This window comes from Balaenoptera musculus, chromosome 3 (genome assembly GCF_009873245.2).
Source record: "Balaenoptera musculus isolate JJ_BM4_2016_0621 chromosome 3, mBalMus1.pri.v3, whole genome shotgun sequence".
In the NCBI taxonomy this organism is placed as follows: domain Eukaryota; kingdom Metazoa; phylum Chordata; class Mammalia; order Artiodactyla; family Balaenopteridae; genus Balaenoptera; species Balaenoptera musculus.
This window is the reverse complement of record NC_045787.1, coordinates 9,185,127-9,209,785: the sequence shown is the minus strand read 5'-3', so window position 1 is coordinate 9,209,785 and position 24,659 is coordinate 9,185,127. Positions and strand designations below refer to the sequence as shown.

Sequence of the window (24,659 nt, the reverse complement as noted above, 5' to 3'; positions counted from 1 at the left end):
AGTATCTTTTTTCCCCCCTTACTTACTACACAGGTGTTAAACAACACGGCCATTAAAACCCTTTAATCTGGCCTTTCCTAGTCGCTCTCCTTCTCTTCTTTCTGTTCCATTTTGCAGTCCAGCGCTAAATCTGCATTCTGACTCTTGGGTTTGCATTTGCGACGCACAGCTCTTGGGTTTGCATTTTGAAAATTCTTTGCCAAATTGCGTTGCCTTCCTGTCTGTCCCCCTCATGGGTGTGTGGGTGAGAATGAGGCTGGAGACTGGTGACAGCCATCCCTTGTACTGTCCAGTCTGGAAAAAAGAAAAGAGCCAGAAAAGCCATGAAGCTTTTATTCTTTTTATTCTTGCTGTTTCCTGACAAGTCAATTTGAAGCCCAGCTGTCCCGCTCACCATCTTGCGTGTCCTGTCTTTTCTTTATCAGACACTCTCCGAAGGTAATCAAGGCCGCATCTCAGGTTCTGAACAGCATGTGGCAGTACCGAGATCTGAGGAGTCTCTACAAAAAGGTAAGGCTTGCTTTACCTTCTTGGCTCGTTAGCTGCACACAGGCCCTGAGCCCAAAGACACAATATTTGGTCCTAACGAGATGTGTCATAGATATGAAGGGACCTCGTCTGAGAGTCTGAGCAATTGAAACACAGCTGAAACAAGAGATCAATGAAGAAGCAAAAGAAAAGGGTCACTAAGTGTCCCCTGAATATATACTAAGATTCATGAACTTTCTGGATTGGACAGACCTATAGCCATAGAGAAAATAAGCTTGTTTTTCTGAGCTTCTATATTGTATAATAGACTAAAAAGTAATGAACAGAGGGAATATGCCAAAAAAAAAAAAAAAAAGCAGCAACAAGCATCAATAAATAATGTAGTAATAGTAGAGAGGAGACAGAAAAAAATGTAAAAAGCAGTTCAGGAGGTTGAGAAGAATTGCAGCCCAGGAACATTGAGTAGAGACCCGACAGCCTGCCCCGTGTTCCTAGCCTGAGACCCTGACCTAGTTACTGATCAGGTTGAAGGGCTGATGATCCTAATGACAGCCGTAGATCATAGCAAGAGGCTGGGCATTCGTTCAGTAGACTCTCCCCAGACCGGCAGGAATTTATATCATACATTTCAAAGGAGACTTCATCCCCAAAATGGTTTAAAAATAAACCTTAAGAGAAAAAGGTCACATCTAGAAATTTTAATTCTACACCTCCTTCCCAAATGCTGCTAAACAAAAGATGCATACTTTTCTTTTTTGCTTGGGAGGGGAGAGAGTCCTTTAACAACATCTCCCAGAAGTTGTCGTTTTGTTGTTACCAGACCAGCAAATGTGAGTCGTTTAAATGATCGAAGATCCCAGGATAGATTTGAGTTAACAAACGGTGCAGAGAACACCACTGACAGATTGGCAGGGAGAATAGCCTAGGCATTGATCTCCGTAGGATTTCAGAAAACGTGAACAGGGCTTCCATCAACAGCTGCCCAAAGCACCTCCTTGCAGCCCCTGGCAGCCTGCATGGAGGAGGAGGGGGAGCCGGAAGTCATTGCCACCTTGGTCCCCCGCCTCCCAGTCTTGGGATCGGGAGGTGGGGTCACAGCAAGAGGCTCACATCAGAGGGGGCAAGACCCATCTTGCCAGAGGGAAAATTTGTCATTTTCTAAGCCAGTGGGAAAAAGTAAATATTTAACACTGGTCCTACTAAGTTAGTCTATTTCTAGATTTCCCCGAGGTCTTTCTGTTTCCCGTAAGCATTCATTACTTTGTACTTTAAAGTTTAGCCCATATATTTCAAAATTCTCTTTCAAGATTTTTCTGTTCCTTAAGAGGAAGTATGTTTAGGCTGAAACATTGCAAAATTAAGGGTTAGGGGAGTGTTCTGGATTAATTATATCCTTTCCTACGTATCTTGCCGTTCATCGAAAGTGTTTTGGGTTCCATTCTGTTTGAAATGCACATCCCAGCATCCCTACGTGGTTCCTTCCGGGACTCTTCCAGGAGACAAATGAATTCTCTCCCAGGACAGGATCCTTCAGCTAAACAGGCAGCCAGACATGAAGAACACGCTATAAATTAGAAAAGAGCTGGTCGTTCTGAATCGGTGGCTCCAGAAGTTCAATGAAATATTACTGCCTCAAATAAACTCCACTTTCCCTCGGATCCCGAACATCTCTTTGCTGAAATGCACCTTCTCATACTTCTGTGCATTGAAGGGAAACGGCTTTTAGAGACTCTACAAGTTATTTGTTGAATAGTAGTATGAGTTTTCCATCTTAGTTTTTTTCTGTGTTGGTAGTAGGGTTCAGAAAGTGTAATTGTCTCTCTCCGTGAAAAAAAAAAAAAGAATGTGTTGACAGAAATTTAATGGAGCTAAAACTGAAGAGCTAAAGAGGGTTTAAAATGTGGTTCATATGAGGAGACTCAAGAAAGATGGGCTGGAGAAGCTGATGGTGATGTTTTTCATTGACCCAGGATTTGAAAATATTGAGAAAGAGTTTTTTTTTTTCTTTTTTTTTTTTTGGTTGTATTGGGTTGCTGTGCGTGGGCTTTCTCTAGTTGCGGCGAGCAGTGGCTACTCTACATTGCGGTGTGTGGGCTTCTCATTGCAGAGCACGGGCTCTAGGTGCGCGGGCTTCAGTAGTTGCAGCATGTGGGCTCAGTAATTGCAGCACCCGGGCTTCAGTAGTTGTGGCTCACGGGCTCTGGAGCGCAGGCTCAGTAGTCACGGCACACAGGCTTAGTTGCTCTGCGGCATGTGGGATCTTCCCGGACCTGGACTCGAACCTGTGTCCCCTGCATTGGCAGGCTGATTCTTAACCACTGTGCCACCAGGGAAGTCCCAAGAGATGTTCTTAATAACTTCCATATTATGCAGTCGTGATATGGAATGAGGACTTTGTGCTCAGTATAAGTGCTGCTAATAACAAAGCTCAAAATGCACAGAAGCTTTTCTTTTTTGAAAGGTCCTTTGGTGAGAAAACCCAAATTCATTCATCCTTATGAATTGTTTTTAATCAGTAGGACAGTAGATTTCCATTTTGTTCTTCATTGACAATTAATATATCATTTTAAAAATGCCTGATCCATGTCTTTTAATTATCCATGCTTCAAATCTATTTACTAAACACCTAGTATAGGCTTAGAAAAGGAAGAATTCCAAAGAAAACATGACACGTAGAGCAGCTACTGTGGATAAAAATGAAATGTGGAACAACGATCGGCAACTACATTAGATTCAGAGTTACGTACCACAGGTTTACTGGATAAATTAAGAGAAGGAAAATTATAGAGCAAAACCTTGAATCTGTAGAGTGTGCATAAGTTAGGAGGTAAGAGGAAAGGGCATTATGTCTAAGAGGAAAAACATGAGTAGAGAGATGGAAATTGAAATAAAAATGGCATATCTATGAGACAGAATTAAAGGTCCATCTGGCACTGGCTTATTTCCTCCTAGGACACAAGCACAGAGGCCACAATCACAATTCATTAGCTCAGCTACTTTATTTTACTTAGAAATCCATTTAATACATCAGAATATTCTTTTGGCTGGGAGTGCTGACCAAATTATGTTGGATTCCTGATACATTGTGAGCCAAAACATTTGCATTATCCAAATCTTCAACTTCAGTGAGGCCTGGACTTCTGATTTTCTCCCCTAAGGGAAAATAAATAACTGAAGAAGAATGTTATCACCAGCAGGCTAAATAATGCATCACGTTTTTGTATTTTTTTTTAAACCAATCCTTAAGATTAGATAACCACAGAGAGAACTTTAAAATGTCTTTATCATCTGTATTTTTGCAGAGGATGTTTTCTAAAGGAAAAGAAGATGAGCCTTGGAACAGACTTGATAAAGGGATAAAAGAAAAGCAGGACATCAAAAGTTCTTGACTTTTTTGAACATTGGTACTTTAAAAAAACGAGGTCACTGACATAGTAGAGTGATTATGTTTGACTATGGTATGGTCTGTTGGGACAACTCGTTTTGCAAGGAGATAAATTTGCTGGGGGTGTGTATGTACAATTATTATAGAAATCATCTCTTACAAACCCTTATATAATACCTTAATCCTATGTACATCTCCAAAAAATCGTGTTTGGTTAGGGCCCAGGCTAAGCCACTCTAACAGAGAGACTCAAAAATACAGAAGCTCCAGCTAAGCAGGTCTCTCTTTCCCTCTCATGGAACTGTAGCTGGTTAGGCAGGTGGTCCAGGGTCAGCAGGTAACCCTGGGACCCGTCTTGTTACTCTGCCTTGTACTAGGGTGTCATCCTTGCCTGTGTGGACAAAGCTCCCTAGCTTAGCTCGTCCCCTCTCATTCCAGCCCATAGGAAGAGAGAGAGGACGAGTGAGGGCAAGTCACGCTCTTCTTTTTTTTTTTAATTAATTAATTAATTAATTTATTTATTTTTGGCTGTATTGGGTCTTCGTTTCTGTGCGAGGGCTTTCTCCAGTTGCGGCGAGCGGGGGCCACTCTTCATCCTGGTGCGCGGGCCTCTCACTGTCGCGGCCTCTCCCGTTGTGGAGCACAGGCTCCAGACGCACAGGCTCAGTAATTGTGGCGCGCAGGCTCAGTAGTTGTGGCTCACAGGCCCAGTTGCTCCGCAGCATGTGGGATCTTCCCAGACCAGGGCTCGAACCCGTGTCCCCTGCATTGGCAGGCAGATTCTCAACCACTGCGCCACCAGGGAAGCCCAAGTCATGCTCTCTGAAGCAAGCAGCAAACTCCTGCTCTCCTCCCAGGAGCAAGAACTCAGTCATGTGGCCACGGCCAGGTACCCAGCTGTGAGGGAGGACAGGAAAAGTGGGACGCCGTGACACCTGCTAAAACTTGGTAGCAGGAGGAAAGGAGTTATTTTACTAAAAGAAGAAAGGCAGTATCAGCTCCAGTAGTCATTTGCTTTTGTTCAAGTATCTTAAATATTCATTGTAATCACTACCTCATGGGGCATTTTATTCCATTTCAGGGTGACCATGATTTTTCAGAACTTCTTACGTTAAGCAAAAATCTCCCTACCTGCAACATCTGCCCTCCAACCGCATACTAAAAAGTCTAATTTCTCTTCTCTATGATAGCCTTCCTGTGTTTGAAGCTAACCAACTCTGTACAAGGCCATCCCTTCTCAGTTGTAGGGATAGCAACATTTATTATTATTACAACTGTTGACTGAGAAAAAAATGCACAACCTGAAAGTAAAAAGTTATGTTTTATTTGGTGTACAAAACTGAGGACTTAAGCCTGGGACCCAGCATCTCAGATCACTCTGAGGGACCGCTCCAAAGAGGTAAGAGGGGGAGCCAGGATACACAGGAGTTTCTGCAACAAAGACCAGGTGGTCGGAATATCAAACGATGACTGTTAATTAAAGAAAACCAGACATCTCAAGTTAAGGAGCTTAGTGCTTTTCTGTGTATGGGAAGATGCAAGAGTCTGGGCTCACTGAAATCTTTGATTTGCACCTCAGCTCTCTGGGGCCAGTATCCTGTGCTTTCCCATCCTGAGCGTCCTCAGGGGGCACCGTCAGGGGGTGGCTGCCGTGGCTGACTGCTAGATGGGGGGCATCTTGCCTCCACCCTGGGTTCCCTCGGGGCTCACCGTCAGGGCGGCTGTGATGCGATGGCTGGATGGCTGCAGCATCCTTTGCTTACCGATATGGCAGCAATATTTTTCACTCACACAATTCATGCTCAGTTGTAATATATCAACGTTTCCGCGACCTTCACCACTGCTGTCACTTTTTTCCACGTGCGTGCAAGTTTATCAGCATCCCTTTTGTATTGTAGCACCCCGAAATGAATATATTCTTCCAAGTTTATTTGCAGGAGAAGAAAGAGAATAATGAGACTATACTTCCCTGGTGCTGGGCACTGAACTTCAACTAATGAAGCCTGGGAGTGTATTAGTTCCTGGGGGGCTCATTGTACCAGCTGGTGAAGTACACAGAGCACAGGACTTAGAATCAAACAGCCAGAGGTTAAAGGCACAGCCCTGCCACTTACTAGCAGCATGGCCTTGGGCAAGTTATGTGAGCCTCTCTGCCCATCGGTGCAGCAGCTGAGTTCGGGCAGTCCTGTGGCCCACTCCTCAGACGGACAGGGAGAATTCACTGGGCCTCACAGTCGGGGCTCAGCGATGCACTGGTGTTGTTTAGTATCCAGCTATGTGAACCTGGTGGGCAGGTTCCTGACACAGAGTCTCCAAAAAAGTAAATAATCTCTAAAAATGGTCTAAAATGGACCTCCGTGATGCCTTCCTTCTGCTTTATGTATCAGAGCCTGGAACTTTCCTCAACCCTTGCATCCGAGAACCTTCACATCTTTTCATGGAGACTGCGGGCATCTTCCCATTGGTCCCATTCCCGTCCCTTGCTTTCCTCATCCGTGAAGTAAACGCCATACACCTGCCTGGCCACACCGCTGATGACCTCAAAGGGGATAGCGGTCATCTCAGAGCTTTGTCAGCTGGAGAGTCACATACCAGTGGGAGTTAACCGCTGTGAATCCTAGAACAGTTTTCATGCCGTTTGGCTGACAAATGCTCTGTGCCGTCCTGTCCACAGGCAGCTGGACATTTGGATCCTAGTATTTCATTTTATCATCGTCATCGTTGTTCACCTCCACCTGCATTTTCACGATTCCCTTTCTTTGTTCGTCTTCCCTCTTTCCAGCCCCTCGATGCCTAATCCAGGGCCCCCTTCCCACGGTCTTTCTCCTAAGCAGCTGTGCCAGCCAACGATACTGGCAATGTCTGCACAGCCCCAAAGGGAAGACGCTTGCGTGGTGGGGTGTAGGTAAACCAAACTACACACGTAGGGTTTTGTAGGAAGCCCAGTAGTGACGGTGAAAGTTGTCAGGGTTTTAGAGGTAGCTGGAACGCTTTTATTCCATTTTAGTGCGGAGTTTGTGTACGTGGCAGGCCGAGCATGCTGAAGACAGGCTCGCTGGATTGAGGGTGGTGCAGAGGGTTGGAATGAGAAGGGGTGAGGTCAGGCCCAGGCTTAGGAGACAGCATGCCGTGTCCCTCCGAGAAGAGGCCCTGCCGTGACCCTGTACGTTGATAGTTTGAAAATGTGATAAATGGCGTCACTCGCAGAAAGTCTCCCGACTCCCCGTGACACCATCGTCCCCTGAGTTGCCTCAGGCTCTCTGGTTGTCCCTCCTCCATCCTTTATGGGCTTGTCTTCCTGTTCATTCCCTAAATGTTGGTGTCGCTCAGGGCTCTGTGTTTAGATCTTTCTCATCTCGCACACGGCCTCTTGCTGGGTGTCTGGAGCCCTTCCCTGGGTTCAGTTACCAGCCACGTGTAGCGGTCTCCCGCCTCTCTTTCTCCAGGCCCGGCCTCTCCATATATCTAGCCATCCGCTAGATGACCTACTCAGATGCCTGCAGCGCCTCACACGAGCCCACTGTTCCTGGATCCAGCTCCTCTCCCTGCGTTCTCTGATCACAGCCCTCCACCCATCACCCTAGCCAGGACCCAGGAACCACCACTGGCTCTTTCCTCTCCTTCACACATCTGCGTCAAACCCACCAGAAAACCCCAGTCTTCTGTCTCCATCCATCTCTCTCCACGGTCATGGCCATGAAAAGCTGCTTCCGTCTTCTGGATCATCAACCCCCATCCTAACTGGTCTCCACGCCTTCTGGCTCCCTCCACTCCTGTCTGTTCTCCAAAGGGCAGCCGGGGTGAACTTCCTAAAAAGCACATCTGATTAAATTACTACTGCACCTCTCAGTGGCTCCCACCGCCCGCAGGAAGAAATCCAGACATCATCGTGCAGCCCGTGAGACCTTTCAGGTGCAGCCGCAGCCTAGCTCTCCATTTAATTCCTGGCTCTGCCTGCCCTCAGCCGCCAGCTGTACCTAACTTCCGTGCTCCCAGTTCCCTCTCCCTCCTTCTCTCCCACCCTGTGGAGCCTTTGCAAACATCTGTACCCCACCTTCCACCCTACCCGCCTCCCTGAATATTCTTTTTAATATCACCTCCCCTGAAAATCAGTTTTCCGACCTCTTCACCACATCTGAATTAAGATTATTCCATCTGAAATAATTGTAGAGCAGATTAATTTAGCTGAATGATAACTGAATCACTTTGCTGTACACTGGAAATGAACACAACATTGTAAATCAACAATACTTCAATTAAAAAAAATATTCAATTCAAACTTTTAAAGAATGACTTGTAAGCATCATAAAGAGCGTGAACTTAGAGCTAAAAATTGTGCAACATAATGGTGCTATAATATTTAATAACTAGATGAGATTTATTTGTACTTTTATAGAAAAAACAATTTTCCTCCTTGGTTCAGATATTAATTTGGGGAGGATGTGTATTACAAACTTACACTACAAGTCATTTCTTCATAGAAATTGCAGTGAGACTTGCCCCCAACTGTAGCATAATTAATGTCAACTCCTAATGAACGGAATTCTGAATGGATACCTTAAATGTATATTATGCAAAATGAACAAATGCTCCCTGAAAAAGACTGTGTGACTATGTGCTCGTAAACAAGAATGAAGTAAATGAAATAAGTTAAATGAAGCATGTCTACATCTTTGGCAAAAATAATGTAGATGGTTTAACTTTTTTAAAAATTGCAGTTTAGGGACTTCCCTGGTGGCACAGGGGTTAAGAATCCGCCTGCCAATGCAGGGGACACGGGTCCGAGCCCTGGTCCGGGAAGATCCCACATGCCGCGGAGCAACTAAGCCCATGCGCCACAACTACTGAGCCTGCGCTCTAGAACCCACAAGCCACAACTGCTGAGCCCATGTGCCACAACTAATGAAACCCATGCACCTAGAGCCCGTGCTCCACAACAAGAGAAGCCACTGCAATGAGAAGCCTGCACACCGCAATGAAGACCCAACGCAGCCAAAAATAAATAAATAAAATAAATAAATTTATAAAAAAAAAATTGCAGGGCTTCCCTGGTGGCGCGGTGGTTGAGAATCTGCCTGCCAATGCAGGGGACACGGGTTCGAGCCCTGGTCTGGGAGGATCCCACATGCCGCGGAGCGACTGGGCCCGTGAGCCACAATTACTGAGCCTGCGCGTCTGGAGCCTGTGCTCCGCAGCAAGAGAGGCCGCCATAGTGAGAGGCCCGCGCACCGCGATGAGGAGTGGCCCCCACTTGCCGCAACTGGAGAAAGCCCTCGCGCAGAAACGAGGACCCAACACAGCCAAAAATAAATAAATAAATAAATAAAATAGTAAAAAAAAAAAAAACAAAACTTATGTCCTCGCAAAAAAAAAAAAAAAAAAAAGAAAAAAAAACCCAATCCCCCGCAACTGTATGTGAATTTAAAAAAAAAAAAAAAAAAAAAATTGCAGTTCATACTTACTTTGATTTCTCTGTTTCTGCAAACTTCTAAATTTCCCTCTTGGCTACCAGTGTCCGTGAAGGTTGTCAATGCAGCCATCAGCTTAATGACAAGAAAAAATGACGTTTATCTCATTCCCAGCCAGTACAGATCACTGCCGGTGTTCCTGAGACGTTAGGTCCAAGACCAATATAGTGGGGCTTCCTAAACACAAATTCCATTAACAGGCTTTGGTTTTAAAATTGGTGTGGCCCATTTTGCTTTCAAATGTTATTTACATAGCAGTCACTTAAAATGTAAGCTTGTTTATCACTTAAACAAGATCTTCACATTTGCTCTCATGTTGGGGCAAAATAACCTCTTATTAAAGAATTACAGCCAGCATGCCTGAATGTTGCACTGGATGGTGGTTAATTCCTACCTGGTCATGGTCGGCTCCTAGGTCAAGGTGCCAGCCAGGAGGTCCCCTGCCAACGCCCATGACATCTGCCTTATGTAGGACATGCTCCTAGAGTCCCAGGGTGAACATGCCAGCCCAGCACAGCAGCTTTTTGTCCTTTCCCGGCTCCCATCTGCACCTTCAGACAAGCACTGGTCTCTGGGTCTCAATGGGACTCAGCGGGTGAGGCCCCTCTGCCCCAGCAAAGACCCTTGGGAACTCCAGGCCACCCTAGAAGGTTCTGAGAAAAGCCACAATAGCAACATGGAGTCATCCCAAGCCATCCTGTGTGATACCACGGGAACCCTTCTCAGGGTGACGGATCTACGGGAAGTCGTGGAGCTCCAGGTACAATGAATCTGCTCTGTCCTGAGGCACAGACGTGTCCTGAGATGGAGTGAAGAAGTAGCAGGAAGCCTCGGGGCATCACGGTGAGAATGCCTCTGAGCATTGGGTACCAGAAGACGGTGATGTTAACTGAGGGGGCACCACCTCTGTTCTACTGTCTTGCTTCTCCATGGGCTGCTCGCCAAGAAAACACGCTGAGCCTTTAAAACAGACCCTGTAAAGTCATCATGGAAAGGGACAGGGCAGTCCCTATTGTCAAGTAGACAATTTGTCCAGTGTTCGGCTTACAATGCTGAGGCTCATTATTTCGCTCTAAGTATCTCAGAGGGCTTCAGAGACAACAGCATCTACTCAAACACTCTCTGAGCAAATTAAAATCCTGCGTTCGTAAATGCAGGGATCAAATCAAAGACAAATCAAAGGTCAGAATCCAACCTGTTGACAATCACCAGGGTTCGAAACCAGACTCATTTTACCCCCACTAATAGTCGTGTCCCCGTGTTTCTACAGTTGTGTTCCTGTAGGGCACCCCATCCCCCTACCCACCACGTGAAACGTTGGGATCTTGCACAATGAGCTTGTCTCAGAGAATGCCCAACCACGTGTGCTTGAAATGGAAAAAGGTGGTGTTTCTGCGGATAGCGATATTGTATTCACTGTTGCCATTTGGATGAGAGAAACAAAGCATAAAACTAATCTTTAAAGATAGACTCTCAGGTTGCAGGTACCATTCAGCCAGTGAGTAATGAGCTTTGATGGGAGTGGAGTCATGCCCTTCACGGCCTGAATCGCACAGGACTCTCTTTTCTTACTGCCATGGGATTCATTTCATTGGCCCTTGCCACCACTGCACTCACAAAACAAGAAATCAATAAGTAATTATGGATAGGGAAGGGCGTGCCTGCAGATTTCCTCAAATGTCCAAACTACAGTGGATGAGAGAGTGGACACAGCGCTCCGTGTTGTCTTTCGCAGCTTCCAGGAGACTGACCTCTGTACCTAGATGAGCCAGTGGTCCTGATCCCTGCGAACTGAAGTCACATTTCATGCTTCACATCCCTCATCACCCTCACCTGCTGGATATTTAAAAATCAGTACCAGATTTCAGCGAGAACTAGAAAGATATTTTGAAATACTGTCAAGGAAATAAACACAACATGATCAAAATTCAAAATTTTGATCTTTAAGCTTTGCAGCAAGAAGAGCAAGAAATACTTTGATACTCGCTTTAGCATGTTGCCATTTTGAAAATTAAGAGATTTTTACTTGGGGAGTATCTAAGATGGTGATAGAAAGGTGGTAAATCCTCTATAGAAATAAATTAAACGACTGAATGTAGAGCTGTCATTTTAGCAAGGAAATTGCCTACCAGGAATTTATTAATCTTTCTACTGTGCTGGAAAATTCTTCACCAAGAGATGACCGGAAGGACGTGAAGACTTTTGGCCAGACTCTTAAACAACCTGAGTGCAGTGTCCTCAAGACTCAAAATTGTAGCTCCTTGAGTTCTTTCTTTTCTAAATCACTGCGTGTCAAGCTGGGGTAAGAAACAAAAAGGCTGAGGTTAAACTCAGCTATAACACACATTCGCGTGTTGATTTTTTTGTATTGACAAATAAGGTGCTCCTTCATGAGGTCCCCTAACCTCTCGGAGACAATTCGCAGACACTAATCATATGATATCTGTCCAAAAACAAAGGCGCAAATGGGAACAGAAGCAAAAATCAATTGTGCAAAAGTGGAAATCGATGCACATGGCAGTTTCTAAACAAGAAGTGAGTAGTTAGAGCTGTTGTGGGACTGGACCTCCAAGTTGGGGAAAATCCTCCTGAGCGGTGTCCAAGCTGAATGTTTCCTTCCTGCCTCTGCTCTGCCAGGTGGCTTTACTGTAACATTTTAAATCAGAACCTTCGAAAATACCCCAGAGACAAAAGGCAGAGGAAAAGGATTGAATCAGGAACTAGAAAACTCACTAAGCTTTTTTTTTTTTCTTGGAAGTGTAATCGATTTACAATGTCGTGTTAGTTTCAGGTGTACAGCAGGGTGATTCACTTATACATATATATACAGTTATATATGTATATGTATGTATACATACACATACATACATATATATGTACATGTATGTATATTCTTGTTCAGATTCTTTTCCATTATAGGTTATTACAAGATATTAAATGTAGTTCCCTATGCTGTACAGTAGGACCTTACCTTGTTGTTTATCTCTTTTATATATATTAGTGTGTATCTGTTAATCCCAAACTCCTAATTTATACACCCCCCTTTCCCCTTTGGTAACCATAGTTTGTTTTCTATGTCTGTGAGTCTATTTCTGTTTTGTAAATAAGTTCATTTGCATCATGTATTTAAATTCTACATATAAGTGATATCAGATGATATTTGTCTTTTTCTGACTTAACTTCACTTAGTATGATCATCTCTAAGTCCATCCATGTTGCTGCAAATGGCATTATTTCATTCTTTTTTATGGCTGGGTAATATTCCATTGTATATATGTACCACATCTTCTTTATCCATTCACCTGTTGATGGGAGAGGACAGGTCTATCATCTATCATCTATCATCTATCCTTTAGGTTGCTTCCATGTCTTGGCTACTGTAAACGGTGGCACTGTGAACATTGGGGTGCATATCTCTTTTCAAATTAGAAAAAAACTCACTAAGTTTCATGTAAATCTACCACCATTCTTGTTATTTACTTTGGGCAGTTCATTCAAACTCACCCCACCTTTTCAGTGGATCCCAGTAGATGGGATGAACTGCGTCTAAGAGAGCCTTAATTTGACTGGGGAGAAAGAACATGATCAATTTCTTCTCTCTTCCTACCTCCATCTGCCCCCCGCCCTCTCAGAAGCTGTTCCTTCCTGTGTCCCAATGCCCCCTACCCGCCCCCCCATCAGGCTCTGGCAGGGGAGGGGGATGAGCAGAGAGGAGAGAGAGCCCGGCCCATGCGGTTGTAGCCTGGCATTGGTATCGCGCCTAGGACAGATGCCCACGCGCTGGCTCCTTCTCTCGTGGGGGCAGTGGTGTGGTTTGCTCGCCGGTACCAGCCTCCACCTGAGGACTCCTGGCCTGGACCTGGCGCCTCCAGCTAAGTGCCCCGCACTCTCCATCCGCCTCAGGCTTCTGCTTCTCCACTGCACATAGACCAGAGCGGATACAGATTTTGCGCCCTGGAGCTTAGGTAGTTTGGGTAATCCTGTTTAAGAAGAATATACTCTATGAATATAAAATTTCCTACAGGCCTTGGAGGGGGTCATGCAGTGGACAGGCCTGAGACCTAAGCTTCTTAAGCTCCATGGTCGCTCCACCTCTGGCACTGAGTCTGTGCATCACCCTGATAACGGTACTGCAGACGCCGGTCCCTGCAACGCCCATACTCCAGAGAGCCTGTGGTCAGGCGGAATAAGGAGTTCACTTCCCGGGCTTCAGGAGAGGAAGGATGGGGAATGCCCAGCCCACTGACTGCCTCCGAGGAAGCCCTCCCCACTGGCATTCTCCACCCGCCAGTGAATTCTCAGCCTAATCTTATCTAATCTGGAGATGGAGCGTGTCTTAATGCTGCAGAACCTTACTTTGTTCTCCACTTTCACAACTATGAATGGATGATCTAGTTCTTTACTTTGAGGATATATCTGGAGCAATGGGGCATCTGGTATTCACTGCTTTGGGACCTTAGCCGAAACACAGACAATGGAAGAAAATTATATTCACATCCTGTCGCAGAACCTTGTTGCAGGTATTTAATCATCTTAAGTTGTCCACAAGTCTGATCAGTTGTGTCTAGCACGCCCCAAATAAACATGGCTTTAAAACAAATTAATTGCTCTCTGTTAGTTTCCTATTGCTGCATTAACAGATTAGAGCAAACTTAGTGGCTTCAAGAAACACAAATTCATGATCCTACAGTTCTCGAGGTCAGAAGTGCAAACTGGGGGTTTCACTGGGCTGAAATCAAAGTGTTGGTCCTGGATGCACCCCTTCCTGAAGCTGTCTAGAGAATCCATTTCCTTTTCCAGCTTCTGGAGGCTGCCACTCTCCTTGGCCAGTGGCCCCTTCCTCCATTTTCTAAGCCATCAGCATAGCTTCTTTGATTTTCTTTCTCTGCTTCTGTGGTCACATCACCTTCTCTAAATGCCACCCTCTTGCATCTCTCTTTAAGGACCCTTGTGATTGCACTGGGCCCACTCAGATAATTCGGAGTAATCTCCCTCTTTCAATATCTTTAACTTAATCACACCTGCAGAGTCCCTTTGCTACGTAAGGTAGCCTATCACAGGTTCTAGGTAACTAGGACATGGATATCTTTGGGGGGGCACATTATTTAGCAGGATCTCCATCACATGGCCATAAAAACTGCAAGGCAGGCTGGGACATGTGGTCCAGGTGTGTGTCTAGGAAGAAAAGGAAATGGATTTGTAGCAGTTCTGGCCACATCCTCCTCCCTTTCACGATCTCCTCCCGGGCTTCTCCACTGCCGCTCTCCCCTGGGTGTTCTCTGAACTTGCAAGCCTCCATCTCAGTCTTTTTTGCAGACTCCTGGTCTTCCCTGAGGCATCTTTGCTTTTCATCCTATTCCGTCTAGTGGAGATGATCTCATCTGGCCCATGGTTGTTTTCTTGTTTGTTTGTTTGTTTGTTTTAAATAAATTTATTTATGTGTTTATTTAATTTTGGCTGCATTGGGTCTTCGTTGCCACGTGGGCTTTCTTTAGTTGTGGCGAGTGGGGGCTACTCTTCGTTGTGGTGTGCAGGCCTCTCATTGCCGTGGCTTCTCTTGTTGCGGAGCATGGGCTCTAGGCTCACGGGCTTCAGTAGTTGTGGCACGTGGGCTCAGTGGTTGTGGCTCACAGGCTCTAGAGCGCAGTCTCAGTAGTTGTGGAACACGGGCTTAGTTGCTCCACGGCATGTGGGATCTTCCTGGACCAGGGCTCGAACCTGTGTCCCCTGCATTGGCAGGCAGATTCTTAACCACTGTGCCACCGGGGAAGCCCCTGGCCCATGGTTTTAAAATACATTTGAAGGCCAATGGCATCCACATTTATTTCTCTGTGTGGTCCTCACTCCTGAACTCTAAGCTTACAGATACACAACAACCCACGTGACATCTCCACTGAACTAGCTCACAAGCTCTAACCTTCCACACATCTAACACGTACCTCTCAATATCTTCCCCAAATCTATTCTTCCTCCATTGTTGCCCATCTCTATAAAGAGCACCTAACCCACCTGGTTGTTCTTTCCAGAATTCCAGGAGTTATTTAATACCTCCTTTTTCCTTATCTCACTACATTTGGCACCAAGCCCTGCTGATTCTATTCTCTGAATATCTCTCAAGTCCAGCTACCTCTCCCATCTTTATTTTCACATCATCTGTCCCTAGGCCTGATGAGATTGCTGCCTGCTTGGTTTCGTGGAATCTCCTTCACCATCTTCAATCTCTTTTCCCTTAAAAATTCAGAATACACTCTTATAAATCCAAACCTGACCCAGTCAGTCTCCTGATTAAAACTTCTCTGTGGCTTCCAGTTTCTCTCACTTTCCTACCCTTCTCTCCAAGCTCACCTTCCTCAACCTCAGTGCCTTTGCACTGCATGGGCGAAGGTTCATTCCTCAGCCAAGAACGCCCTCCCTCCTCTCCCACCAAGCCTGGCTATTTCAATCTCAGTTTGTCTCTTCCTCAAGGTAACCTCTCTCTCCAACTCTCCAAGGCTAGTAAAGATCCCTCATAATAACCTGTGCCTTTTTCTTCCTGGCTCTTTCAGAAATGCAATGTGATATAATCCTATTTTAAACGTCCGTCTCCCCTTTATCTTCCCCTCAGGAGCCATGCCTACCTCTGTCTGTTCTTGCCCCTGTACCCAGCACAGTGCTAGGTACTTATTAATGTTTATTAAACAAATCCAACCATGTAGCTACCCCAGAGTTTAAGATCAGCAGAGGGCTCATTCCATGACTCCGCTTCCATTTCCATGGTTTAAGGCATTCTGAAGCAGTGTGGAATGTGCAGACATTGAGGTTGGGACCCAGGGTGAGCTTTGAACTTGTTGGCCGCTGATGAGTATAGATGCAAAATACCTGGCTTTCCAAATGTCAGAATGACTTTGCTGCTAGAAGCCAGACATTTGGATTTGTCAACCTGAAGATGGGACTTTGTTCAGTTTCACCCCAAATGTAACTTTGCAGCACTAGTTGGAACACAAAGGCCATTGTTCAAGATCATCCACATCAGATCTTTGTTTTAAGGCCTCCAAAGTGATGCCAGGGAAACAAAAGGCCTGAGCTGCTCTTATTTCAATTTGCCAGGTGGTTTTCTGCATTCCGTTTGGCACCAGTTAACTACTGGTAGTTAACCATGATATACTTTCTTCCACCAAATTGTATCAATTTCTTTCCAACTTGTCAAATCTTCTCAGTAATATTGGTTCTTTAGAATTAGTTCAATGGTAATAAATGGAATTCCTAAAATGGATTTACTCAGTATTTGCTTTTAAAAGATGGTACATACTGCAGAAGACTCTTATCCTTAGGTATCCTATACCTTTAAGTAGCCAAATCAATTTAATTAAATTTCATTAGAAGCACCAGAGCTGAAACAAACTAATGAAAGTAACCGGGTATGTCAGGTGGTATTTACTTCTGCAGATACTTCCTTTTGGCCCTTAAGATTTAGTTTAAATATTTAACTCTAATAGCTTTTGGAATTGTTGAGGGAATTAGTTTTAATGAATCTTTTAACAAACAGTTTACCTTAAAAATAGATGGAAGCTTGTTTTATTATAGCCAGGAGGAGCTGTGGTTTCATCGACAGGCAAAATCTGGCTTGGTCTTCAATCACACAGACTCTGAATATTCTATTTCCATGTTTTTCTCTATAATACCTTTTATTGAAGTAAGGAGGATGTGTGTATAACTACCGCTAATTTGGAATCTTTTCTTTCTCTTCATGTGATTACATCAATAGGTTTATTCCACTTAAAAAATGACTGGAAAACTGGCACAATTTTGAGCAATCAAGTTTTTCTTAAGTGAGCAGTATCTCAGCTGGTTACCTTTTTCAGCGGATGGCAACAACTCAGGTTTTAACTTTCATTTGAAAAATAGGTTCCTGATGAAGTGATTGAAGTATAAGCTGTAAGTGTTCTGGGTTGAATGAGTGGACGAACTTGGTTTGCTTAAAGCCCCAAGGATTTTCAGCACACTTTCTTTATATCTCAAGTCATCATAGCAAATTAGAATTGACAAGCTCTATGGGCCGAGAGACTTCAAGGACAGCTAACACAAAAAGCTTGTATTTGTTACTTCAGAACTAAAGAGTCTCTGTATGCCCCCTGAGGAATCCTTGTTTAGATGCCAGCTAAATCTTATCAAATTAAGGAAGCTCCAGAGTTGTTTTCAAAGAGAGGAAAAACATATACTGGCGTAACAGTGTCTTAGTATCTATTTCGGGGGCCAATTAATATCCTCAGTGGAAAGAACAACTATTCTCCATTTTCAAGGTTAATTATTTTCTGAAGCTTTTGTCCAAGTCAGAGATGTCACTTATCACTAGAAAAGATTTGTTACATCTAAATTCTTAGAAGATAAAACTTTCAAAACTCACTTTGAAAACAGAACTGCTAATGGGAACCTCCCCGTTTAACTTATCCATCACAGCTATAGATATTCACTAACTTTGTCACTTTCCACCCCACCATTGTCTAGTCACTGAAGGGCGCCTCTTCCAGAGGTCAGAGATCATAACATAAGTAATGTGAAATCCCATGCCCTGTTTGTTTGGTTTTTTAAAAATTTTTATTGGTGCATAGTTGATTTAAAATGTTGCATTAGTTTCTGCTGTACAGCAGGGTGAATCAGTTATACGTATACATATATCCACCCATGCCCTGTTAATCTCATCGCCTGAAGCACGTTGATGAAGATTTGGTATTTAACCCCTTTTCTGTAACCTCCCTCATCAGCAGATTCTCCGAACAGCCCTTGAGGTATTCACTCTTCCTCTCCACTTCCGGCCTAAGCTCTTTGTTACACAGATTGAACAAGTTCTCTCCCTAATCTCTTTTCCCTCCTGGTCCAGCTGGCAGTGTCCTCCATTCCTTCTCTGATCCAGCGCTAGGGGCGGGGCCCGCTGCCCTGCACCGCTGGCAGTGACAGGATGCTCTTTGGCGGTCAGGGAGGAGAAGGTCTGGGAACACTCCCGCCTGGCTCCTTTCATTCTGTCACAGCCACATGCCCTGCACACCTCCTGTTGGCACGCACAGCGCCCTGTTCCCGCTCCAGAGCAGCGACCCTGGTCATCAGTGTTCCCTGCCCAGTAATGTTGCCACAAGGTGACCCCCTCCAGAAACCTGCCCATCAGTCCAATGGACACATGTCACACCTCACAGCAGGTGTGGGCTCCTGTACCCAAACTAAAGGACATTGGAACATATCTAATGAGAAATGTGATGCGCTCTCCCTTCTCCTCCTTTTTCTCCAGCTCTCCTAAGGATTGTTTTTGGGGAAAACTGAGTGTATTTGCTGTGGACGGGGGCTCGTGGTTTCTGAGCTGCAGGATGCAAGAAGCAGTAGAGATTGGGGGCGGGGCATGTGCAAGAGGTAAAGATGTACGTGCTCCGAGGGCTGTGAATGGAATCAGCACCAAGCCAGGCGCAGATGTGGCAGGTATAATGATGCACCAGAATTATTTACAAGATTGGTTAAAGAGGAGACAATTTTATATACCTCACATTGAAACACGGGGAACAGAGAGAAATTACCATTTCACGTAGAGTAGGCAATCCGTAGGTACCAGTTTACCTAAACCAACACTGCCTTCAGCCCAGCAGTAAGTATGTCATAAAGGACAGATATACCAACAGCAGCAGAATAGACTGATGAGGTTACTCTAAGCTAAAATTAAGAAAACAAAAAACCGTAAGGCTCCGATAACCTTCATCTGTTATAGAACTGTACGAGTGTAAGAACTGTGGAGTTAGCAGTAAAGACTATGACATTGATTATCATTGCGTTTATAACAATTAATGCAGTCATCTTAAATCATTGAATCCATCTAGCAGCATTTATTAGGCACTTCTGTATTGCAGCTACTAGGCTAGAGACCAGGAAATAATAAGGCCCAGCCCTGCCTCACAGCTGGGCAGATGGACAGGCTTGCAGCAGACATAAGTGTGAGGTCATAGCATTTTGTTCATAGCAGGCAAGGAAAACCATAGCTGTATTGCTAAAAGCTCCCCTGAACCTCGGAGGCATGATTCATTTAGCAAGAGCGATTGAATGAGCACGTGCTGCCTGCCTTCAGTTTACCTAGCACAGAACTGAGCCGGGTGAGTAAGATTTGACAGAAAAAGAGACGGTGTTGTGTCAGGTCTCAGAGCTGCCTGATCAAAGGTGTAGACTGGGAAATTGAATCACGTGGCAATTGCTGGGTAATCGGGTGTGATCGGGGCTCATTGCGGCAGGCGGGTTCGGGGGCCACCCCTCTGCTCTGAGGTTGGACCTGTTTTTGTTCCTGTAGAAGTCAGTGCCTCATCTGACACTGAGAAATGGAGTCGAAGACCTAAAGGCCTCCTAGGATTTAGCCCTGTAAAATGTATTCTGTATCCCTATTAGTCACTGCCAAGTATGCATGGAAACTCCAAGCCAGTGGTTCCCAGCCACGCTATTCATTAACATCTCCTAAGTGCTTTTGAAAATACCAACGCCCAGACCTTACTCAGAACAATTCCAACAGAATCTCAGAGCCCGAGGCCCAGGCAGGACTATATTTAAAACTCCCAGAGCTGATTGAATCATTTTGCCCTTAATTTATGGAAAAGAAACTGAGACAGAGCTGACCAGTCAATGTGGTCCTAATGGGTCGTGGGACAGAAGGGCTGACTTGAACAATTGTCTAATTCCACCTCTCTCAACAGAGACACCCAAGGTGAAAGCAGGTTTGAGCCTTGACAAACAGCTCTATTCATTTCTTTGCACACAAACCTAAGATATTCACGTGCTGATCTGAATTGAATGTCCTGCATGGTTTCCAGAATAAGAGGCTATGGGGCACGTGTGTGTTGTACTAGCCTCGTGTAGACCGGTCTGAAAACCACTTAGCCCCTTCCTCTGGGCTCTGTTGGTGGAAGTCTCTCCACCAACTCTCTCTTCGTGGAGATGTTTATAGGATGGTAAAATATATGTATATAAAGGAGATGGTTATAAATTCAGGGGCCTCAAAACACTTAAGGGAAAGATCTGTAGGAAATAGTGACCACCGTGTAGTCAAACTGTGAGGACCCAATGGTCATGAGGCTGTGAAGAAAGTTACCTTGATTCTCGCACTTTCTGGACCATTGAGAGTAATGATGAGGATGAGAGTAGCTTTGGGGAATAAAACAATTTCATAAAGAAACACGCCGGGAACTTTCATACAGAAGCTGAAACTGGTGGAAGGACAGTAAAAGGGTAAGATAAAGAAAATCAGATTATTTCTGGTGGCAATTTAAAGTTCAATGACTTTGAAATCCTCTTCTCTTTCGGATTTCTATTTCTTATACTTGGAACAATTTAACAATCTCCAGTTTTAAGTTTAATGTGTTAAAAATAAAAACCAATCTGAGGTGCAGATATCGTATCACATTTTTGACATCTTGGCTGTGTCTTGAGCTGAAGGGCACAACTTTGCGGTCATTTTGCTGGAGGTGAAAGACAGATATTAAAAGAGTTCTTTATCATCAATATTAAGGATTAACAGCCCTGCCCTAGTTAATGTGGCTATTCTTCATTCTGTTTCCTTCCTTGAACTTTCTTATCTAAGCCAAAGGGATGGTATGAAGGGGAACTGTGGTTAAGCACCCAATAGAATTTGGGGAACAACCTCTGGTCTACAGAGACTTAAAATGTTAAAGAGAAAACATCATCATCAAAGAGGCAAATAGGGCTTCCCTGGTGGTGCAGTGGTTAAGAATCTGCCTGCCAATGCAGGGGACATGGGTTTGAGCCCTGGTCCGGGAAGATCCCACATGCCGCGGAGCAACTAAGCCCGTGGGCCACAACTACTGCCTGCGCTCTAGAGCCCGCGTGCCACAACTACTGAAACCCGTGCGCCTAGAGCCTGAGCTCTGCAACAAGAGAAGCCGCTGCAATGAGAAGCCCGTGCACCGCAACAAAGAGTAGCCCCTGCTCGCCACAACTAGAGAAAGCCCGCGCGCAGCAACGAAGACCCAACGCAGCCAAGAATAAATAAATAAAATAAATAAATTTATTAAAAAAGAGGCAAATAATGATTTAAAAGCTATGTGCCCAAGTTGTGTGTGTTTCTGTAAACCACTTTCAAGTCTTTCTGAATGACAGTGGGAAGTAAATGAATAATAAATTTATTGCAGGCTGGCTAGATAACAAGTATGTCCATGGCTGGTTGGTTAAAAGAGATGTTAGCTCAGCAATAACTTTCCCAAAGAAAATATATCTTCATGTCCTTCTTCTTTAGAAAGCAAAACTTTTTTTTTTCAGTAGAATGACTAAAAATTTCATGCAGTAAAAGATGTCAAGGGTCATGAGATCTACCCTCCAGGTAATTATTCAGCATCACTAAAACGAGTGTAGATTTATCTGTACCCTGGTCTCTAGCATCCAAGGTTACACTTTTCCATGATGTGTGGAAGGATGTGCCATCAGAATTAAAACTGAGGTCCCTTCTGGGCGTTGGTGACGGTCGTGATGGTGGAAGTCTTTGTTGGTCATCACACCTTTCACTCTGCATCCGTGAATGAGGGGGAAGATGGATATGGAGCGGGGACCAGGTCACCTTCCTTGCTTCTCCAGGGGGTCCCAAGCTGTGGCTCAGGAAACTGCTCTAATCCAGAGCCTTAACTGGGTTTCCACTCTGCCCTGTTCCCCAGACTCCCCATTCCCACCTCCATTCAAAGTTTCTGTGCCCACATGCATACGATCACTGGCCACAAGCAGAGGTGTCTGGCTGGGGCGACATTCTCGGTGCCTCTGACACACTCCCTGCCATCCTCAGGTGTCTGCTAATCCCATCACCCACAGACAAGTCACCTGCAAACTCACCTCTGTCACACGATTGTATTCTCAGAAATGGGTCTTATTAAGGATTTGAAATCTTTTTCTGGTGCTTTCTTATGAGTTTCTTCCTTCATAAGAAGTTTTATTATTACATCCATTTTGCTGACACTTCCAGAGATGTAAATACTTACCTGGTCCCATTGGAATCTAAGCGTCATCAATTGTGAACCGTTGAGCAAAACATGTCCACTCACGTGCGTAAGAGGGAGACGCTGAGTACAGTGCCGCTCGCCAAGCAAAACCAGACCCGGACTTATACCACCTTCACGTCTGGTGTCTCCTTTGGTCTTAGGACATATCAGATGTTAGCCCACATTCTTATTATGAAATACCTTGCCCACCTTTCATGACATATGGAGTATCATGACTTATTCATGACCAAAGAAGCCAAGGGTTTGATTAAAGCAATTTCCTGAGCCACTCCTTGGAACCCTGCCCCCCCTGCAAAGAATATCTTCTAAATTGCAAGTGAGACAAACATAAAATGATCTGCCTCTGTTTGATCATATTTAAGGATTTTTGCTGTCAACAAAGCATTCCCTTCACAAGAAAGGAACGTCTTCTTAAAACAAATTTTTTAATTGTTCCCGTATGTGAGTCATGGGTCCATTCACTTCTGAAGTACTTTACAGGCTTTTATAAGACTGCTCCTCCCCTGTGCCTGCTGCCATCCTCTGGAGGGTTTAAGGGAAACGCCCAGAATCCCTCAGAGACAGCACATTTTCTCCTCCTGCCCTGACACCTGCCTGTTACCACGGCTCCCACCCTTCCTGGGACAGGTTTTAGCTACTTGCCCTTAGACCCTCCTTGCCTCGGTCACCACCAACTGCCCAGGACTCCTGGCTCAGCCATCACTTCTGGACTCTTCTCACTCAAAGGCTCTAAATAACCAGTAATCCGCCCCAGTATTCCCCCTTTCTCCCTTTCTCCTACCCACCTCTCATCCTTTCCCCCTTGAACCCACAGGCTACTGTCAGTAAGACCCCCTGTATCCAATACCCACCCCTTCTTTTCTCAGGCTTCTTGCTGTGACGCCGGCTGTCCCCAAGGACACCCCCCAGCCCCCGGCAACCCTCTCACGTGGTGGCTTTTCATGTCCCGTCCGCTCTGCCCCACGTCACTAGGCTTGGAGGCGGACTGGGTATCTCCCTTGCTCCTCTGTGCTCTTTCTGGGACGTTCTCCTCTCCTCCCTCAAGGAAGCCCCTAGCATCTGTGAAGTGCCCCCTTCCAATAGCTCTGACCCTCTTCCCATCCTCAGTCCACTGGCTAGCGTTCATTCCCCGTCTCCTCCCTCCATCTTTACTTTCCTCTCTTAGATTCCGTGGGCTTCCGTGACATGCCCTTTGCATCCCCTTGTCCCTGTCTCCTTCCAAGTCACTTTTCTGACCACCCCCGATCCATCCGATTCCATCTACTCACACCTGCCCCAGGGCAGCTGAATGTGGCTGGAGGAAAACAAGCCACCGTGGGGATGAGTCTTCTCCTTTTGGATTCATTGCCACGAGCCTCAAGTCACCTCTCAGCTCCTGGCCACCAGACTGCATGGCCACGGTCAGCCTGCACCCCGCCCACCTCCAGAACTGTCTCACGCTTCTCTTCTTGCTCTCTCCTTTCCTCCTCCCTCCCTTCCCCTCGCCCCTTCCATCCTCTAAACTCCAACTCCTTCTCACTCTCAGCGGATGGGTGACCTCACTTCTCATCCCCTCGCCCCCTCCAGAAAATGTCAGAAGACACAACAGGACTTCCTCATTGTCCCATCACCAGACCAGCCCATCTCCTTGCTGCGTCTGTGGCTGTGCAGCCTGTCTGTCTTCTCTCCTGATCCCATGGCCCACGACCCCACAGCTCACTGAATCCCATCAACCCCTCCTTTCTTAAGAAGTGTTTCCCACTCTCTCCTGCGTCCCCAGTTTTTCTTCCTCTATGTCGAGTCATTCCCATCAGCATGCGAAATGCCGCAATCTCTTCCAGGTGATGTATTAAAACTTCTCTTAGTCGCTCTAGCTCTTGAAGCCCCATTTCTGGGCTCCCCTTAATTATCAGCTTTTGCCAAAGGCTGTCTGAACTCACCATTTCTCCACCAGTTCTCACTCTCTTTTGAGCCTACCTGAGTTAGAGATTTACCAACCAGACCAAAGAAAGTACTTTCGTTCCAGTCACGCTGACTTCCATCTTCCCAAGGCCAAGGGACTGTTCGTGGTCCTCCTTGTGATTCAGCTGGCCTCCTTCTCCTCCTTTCTGCATCTTCTTTCCTGGTCTTGCCTGACGTCACACCCTCTGGTTCTGCGCCCAGCTCACTCTGCTCGTTCTGAGTGTCCTGTGAATTTTCTCCGTGCTCTCTGTACCCTCTAAGTATTGGAGTGTCCCAGCCCTGTGTCCTCTGCTTTCCTCTATTTGCATTCACGTGCAAGGCTTCCATCTGTTCTCTTAGCTTCAAATGATATCCGTATACTGAACTGCAAAAGTT

At 45.4% G+C, this 24,659-nt stretch overlaps 1 protein-coding gene across 4 annotated transcripts in view; it reads left to right on the top strand.

Annotated features, from left to right (window-relative positions):
* The window catches only part of CTNND2 (catenin delta 2), a 930,783-nt gene that overhangs the window by 885,443 nt on the left and 20,681 nt on the right, over positions 1–24,659 (top strand). For all 4 annotated transcript variants that reach the window (XM_036848145.1, XM_036848147.1, XM_036848146.1 and 1 more), the window contains one exon: positions 426–510. In XM_036848145.1, coding sequence (XP_036704040.1) covers positions 426–510 — 85 coding nt within the window. The remainder of the gene's footprint in view (positions 1–425; positions 511–24,659) is intronic.